Source organism: Myotis davidii, unplaced genomic scaffold (assembly GCF_000327345.1).
Source record: "Myotis davidii unplaced genomic scaffold, ASM32734v1 scaffold3246, whole genome shotgun sequence".
Taxonomy (NCBI): Eukaryota; Metazoa; Chordata; class Mammalia; order Chiroptera; family Vespertilionidae; genus Myotis; species Myotis davidii.
In genome coordinates, this window is record NW_006297406.1 from 28,998 (window position 1) to 34,134 (window position 5,137).

Below are 5,137 nucleotides of genomic sequence, written 5' to 3' on the forward strand. Positions count from 1 at the left end.
CTGACCCCCATCTCCTGGCCCCTGACCCCCATCTCCTGGCCTACAAGTGTCCTCTGCCCACGAGGTGCCGTGGCCCGCCCTCTGCTCAAGGCGCTTGGCCGTCCCGCTGCTCTGGCCGCCCGTCCTCTCGTTGCATCTGCGGCCAAGCCAGTCTCCCCTGCAACCTGGTTTTGTACAACTCACAGCAGGCTGAGAACGAGCTTCACCTTTTTAAGAGGATTTTTAGAGTGAGGAAGAGAGAGAAACATCAATGATGAGAATTATCGACCGGCTGCCTCCTGCAAGCCCCACTGGCTCTGTGGGGAGTAGGGCCTGGGCAGTGAGGGCCCCCGAGAGCTTGTACTTCAGCGGATCTCACTAAAGGTCACTTAGTATGTTCCAGACCCTGTAGCCGCACCTTGTGTGAGCTGACTGAATAGGCAGAGGTAGTGAGGAGACACCGGATGCAACAGAAAAAATAACCGACCAGGAAATGATAAAGGGTGATGTGGACTCCTGGGACCCAACCTCATCCAGCCTAGAGTCTGGGCATCATGGATGCTCATTTGACCAGTAACTGCAGATGGGAGAATCGGGTTAACATGTCATAGAGGACACCAGACGGTTAACATTGAGGTTCCTTTTATTACTGACATTTCTTCACAACCATTCAAACAAAGGTAATTCCCACATCTACTTCCCAAATCTGAATCCCTCCTTGCTAGAGATACAGATTCGTATTTCTAACACATCTCCCCAAAGAAACCATTAACTCCCCATGTCAACATTTCCCCCCAACACTGAGTAGTTGTCAAACTGTGGCTGCTGTGTTCCTTTAAGATAAACTTATGTCTGGGCTTCAGTGTCCAAGTGCCCAGAATAAAGCCTATGATATGTGCACCCAGCTAGATAGACACGTAACAGGGACACAGAATGGGGTTTGGGTCATAGAAGGTTCTATCGCCACAGCGAGGACAGGGGCTAGCACAGAGCCAGACCATGTCGGGCCGCCCCAGCTTCTGCAGCATTTGCTTCAGCACAGCATGCACCTGGGCAAGCTTGCCCAGGTGGAGGGTGCCGCTGGTCTCCTCGTAACTCTCCAGGGGGGCAGCATACAGCACGCGGGTCAGCTTGCTCAGCCCGACGGTGTGGCGCAGCAGGTCCTCCAGGACCATCATAGAGATGGGGTTTTCACAGAAGCTTAAGGTCGTGAGCTGGGAGCAGTGGCTCAGGGCAGGCAGGATGTCCATGAACTGGGGGTCCATGATCCCACACTCATCCAAGTCCAGGTTCTGGAGGGTGGGCGAGGCTTTTTCTATCAGAAGTTGGAGTGGCCCCGAAATGATACTGGTCAGGTTGAGGCCGCTGAAACTCAGGCCTTTCAGCTGACTGACATTCAGGTGCCGGGACAGATGTCTCAAGTCTCTTTCTAAAAACAGGCAGTTAGTGATGGACAGGGTCTTCAAGGGGCTCTTCAGGGACCTGGGAAGACACAGAGCAGTTAGTTCTGGGGGATGGAGCTGGTGGGCAGAGGGAGATGAGGATGACCCTGGCCTTAAGGGAAAAGAGGCCCATCTCCCCAAAACCTAAAGTTTTCCAGATGATGACCAACCCCAGGATGTTGCGTGGTGTAAAGAGTCATTCAAGTCAGTGCAAGTTTGAGTCGAATCCTTTCTCCATCACTAATTTGCCGTGTGACTGAATCAAGTGAATGAAACCTCACACACGCCCTCTGCTCATCTGCCAAGTAGAGTGCATCATAACCCTCCGACCCCCCACCCCCCGCCCCGCCAAATTTGTGAGGATGAATGAAAAGACGGGAGGTGCTCAGAAAGGAACCTGACCCAATGCCTCAAGCAGGAGGGAACCAGTAAGTTTTAGTATTGGGAGACATGATCCTAAATGCCTTCAGCTCTGGCTTCCTTCCAGCCACAGCTTGAACCGCCCCCCGCTCCTTATCTCTGAGCCCAGTGAGGCTACTGGCAGACGTGCAGAAAGGACTAACCTGGGCAAGGTCTGCCAACACTAGTGGGGCTGCCAGCCTGCAGGAACTTAGATCACTGCATCATCCACAAACCACCTATCCCCTGTGATAATTCCTTACTCCAGCCCTCTGCATTGCCCACGTATTCCCTTAGCTGCAGCCTAAGACAACTCTTAGCAGACGGGCAATTTGAGGCAGGTTTGGAGTGAAAGGCTCCTACTGACAAATTGCTGAGCTAAGCACTGAAACCTCACCTCTGATGGGCTTTCCCTCATCACTGCCGTCCTCACTGGGCTCCTTTCCATCATCTTCACCTAAACATCACTTCCTAAGGCAAGAATTCCCCAAGCTACCTCACCCGGCCTCAAGTCCATTACATCGATTCCTAGCAAGGGGTCTCTACTACCATCTGTCCTAGTTCATGCCTACAACCTTTGTCTGGGGGGTTAGGTGACCACATGCAAGGGGACAGAGCAGTGAATGCAACACTGGCTGTGTGGACCGATGAGTGACGCAGGCGCTCTGGCACTGCTGACGGTGGCACGTAGGAGAGCCCGTCACTGTGGACTGAGATGACGGGGCTCGCTCTGGTCTGCAGAGGAAGCTCGCCACCCCTCACCTGAGGATCTGGTCCAGGCGGCCTTTGAGGAAGGAGACAGAGTCCAAACAGAGCTCCTGGAGGCAGGGCAGGCTGAGGATCTGAGAGGTGACCTGGCCCACGCACAGCTCCTCCTGCTCCATGGTGGTGCGAGAGGACGTGAGGATGTGGGAGAGGAGGAACCGGCGCAGGCTGCCCATCTGGCCCAGGTATGGCACGAACTTCTTCAGAGTTGACAGCTTCCAGGTGCAGTTCAGTTCCAAATCCTGGACGGAGTCGAGCTGCACCATGTTGAGGATGTTCATGTTCTGCTTCGACACCGCAAGAACCTTCAGCTTCGTACAGCACAGGTGCAGCGAGCCTCTGCTCTCGGTGACTTTCTTAATGAGGTAGCTGAGGGACTCGTCAGGGATTCCTTCCTTGAGGCAAAGGTCTACGAACACCTGCACGGGGGCCAAGGGTGGATTTGGCCCCTCCCTTGACCTGTCTGCTTTCCCTCTCTTCCTCATGGGCTGGGCGGCCTCAGGCTCCACCAGTGAGCACGCGTCGGTTCTGGTTCCAGACCACACGGTCCAGAACTCCTGATGAACGTTCTTCTGTAAGTTCAGCAGCTGCAGTTTCCATCTCCTGCGGGGAAAACCAGAGATAGACGGGGGGTGCGGGAAGATAACAGGGAATAAGACCGTGACCGTGAGTCTAGGAATCTGAGCATCTGGGCCAGACACCTGAGTGGACTTTTACTCCATACCCCAGGTATCAGGTTCTCCTTGTGCTACTGGGCTCCTTCCTGGTCCCCATTCCTGGTACCTTCAGGTGCCACCCCAGGGGGTGGGCTCCTGTCCCTTCGGTCACCCTCTGCATCCTACCCAGCCCTATACACCCAAAGCCTCTTCCCAGAATGACCACAGCAATGGCTCCAAGGCCCCCCTGAGCTCCCCCTTGGGCCAGCACGCCCCCTGATCCCAGCTCTATCTGCTCAGATCCCCAGGGTCCATCCAGGCTACTGAGCCCCTTCACCTGGGGCGAGTCGCCTGGGCAAGCAGGGCATCGAGCCCATCGAGCGCAGCCTGGAAAATCTCGTGGTCGGGCTGCCGATCCTTCATCAGGGCCCCCAGAGGGAGGCAGGGGAAGGGCCAGGCCTGCACCATCATCTTCAGGACCTTGGTGTGCTTCCCAGTAAAGGCCGCCACGAACAGCGGTGGGAAGAGCTCCACGGGCAGCGACTCCAGAGCAGCGATGGCCAAGGCCTCATCCTTCAGCAGGCCCTGACAGGCCAGTTCCAGGAGTCTGCGTGGGGCCGGGAGGCTCATCCTGATGAAGCTGCCCTGATAGTGATCCTGGGAGACATCAGGGAGCAAGGCATCCTTGTCAGGCTGAGCATGAGCAACCCCGGTCCCTCCACCCTTCAGGGGAACCAGCTGCGGGCCAAAGGCACTGCTCTGGCAGTAGTGGGAGCATCCTCAATTTACCCCGATTCCATTTCCTGTGTGGGGGCCACAAGACCACGGCTCTGCCTCTGCCGGTGGCAGGACAAGCATCTTGCCAGGCACCCAAGGGGGGGTCAGAACCACTGACACCCTCCCACTGCTACCCACTGGCAGCATTTCTTCTGCTGAACAGAAAGCACAACCTTATTCCTGGATCTCCATCCAGTTAGCCCTGATCGGGTCTTACACTCTCCATGCAACCAACCGAATCACATGTCCATTCATGAAGGAAGAAGAAAATGAAACCAACCGGGGAGGAGGCTTGATGGGGGCGTTTGCGCCACATCAAAACTCCCAAATGTCCAAGGTCAGGCAGCTTCAGGCAGACAACAGTGTCATCCCCAAAGAAAAAGAAATAAAACAAAATGATTGAGTATCAAATTATGTCTTAGACTTTGTTACCTGAAACTGCAAATCGGGTGCTCATTCACGGAGGGACAGAGATACAACTAGGGACCGTTGATCCAGATTTTGAGGGTCAAGGCTTCCCCAAGGCGGGTCAGGCCAAAATCACAACCAGGAGTTGGCCCAGGGAAGGGAGGGGCTGCCAGTTTGTAATGGGACAAGGGAATTACCCAAGACAAGGGAAAAAAATGTTTAAAAAACTCAAAGATGTTGATCTGGAGAAGCCTGGAAACTAAAAGGGTAGTGGTTAAGGAGAAAACCAGGGGGTCTTTAGGATGCTGTTTCCCCTCCCCTGGTCTGTACTGACTTGGGAGCCCTCTCTCTGCATCCCTGGATGTCAGTCAACTTCTCATGAGCCCGAGGTGCGGCCCCGATGCTGGGGGACACCCGCTGATGACAGAAATCAGGAATTCATGCTCCTTGTGATTTTTGACAGCCCAGGGCCGACCCTTCTCTCTGCCGCAAACTACTCTGGAGTCATGGCCTTGGCCTCTCCTCTCAGGGTCCTGGGCCCAGTCTGCCCTGACATAGCCATTCTCAGTGCAGCTGAGTCAGAAGTAACACCGGTGTGTGTGTCGGGTGTGTGTGTGTGTGTGTGTGTGTGTGTGTGTGTGTTTGTGTCTGTGTGTGTGTGTGTCTGTGCGTGTGTCTGTGTGTGTGTCTGTGTGTGGGGTGTGTGTGTGT

At 54.9% G+C, this 5,137-nt stretch overlaps 1 protein-coding gene across 1 annotated transcript; it reads right to left on the reverse strand.

Moving 5' to 3' along the window:
* Nucleotides 1-884: 884 nt before the first annotated feature.
* On the reverse strand, nucleotides 885-3,874 carry PRAME (preferentially expressed antigen in melanoma). The gene is made up of 3 exons (XM_006773202.1): nucleotides 3,579-3,874; nucleotides 2,583-3,188; nucleotides 885-1,461 (listed from the first exon to the last, which is right to left on the reverse strand). The coding sequence occupies exons 1-3, from the start codon at nucleotides 3,869-3,871 to the stop codon at nucleotides 885-887; spliced, it is 1,476 nt and encodes a 491-aa protein (XP_006773265.1). The 5' UTR covers nucleotides 3,872-3,874.
* Between the last annotated feature and the right edge of the window lie 1,263 nt (nucleotides 3,875-5,137).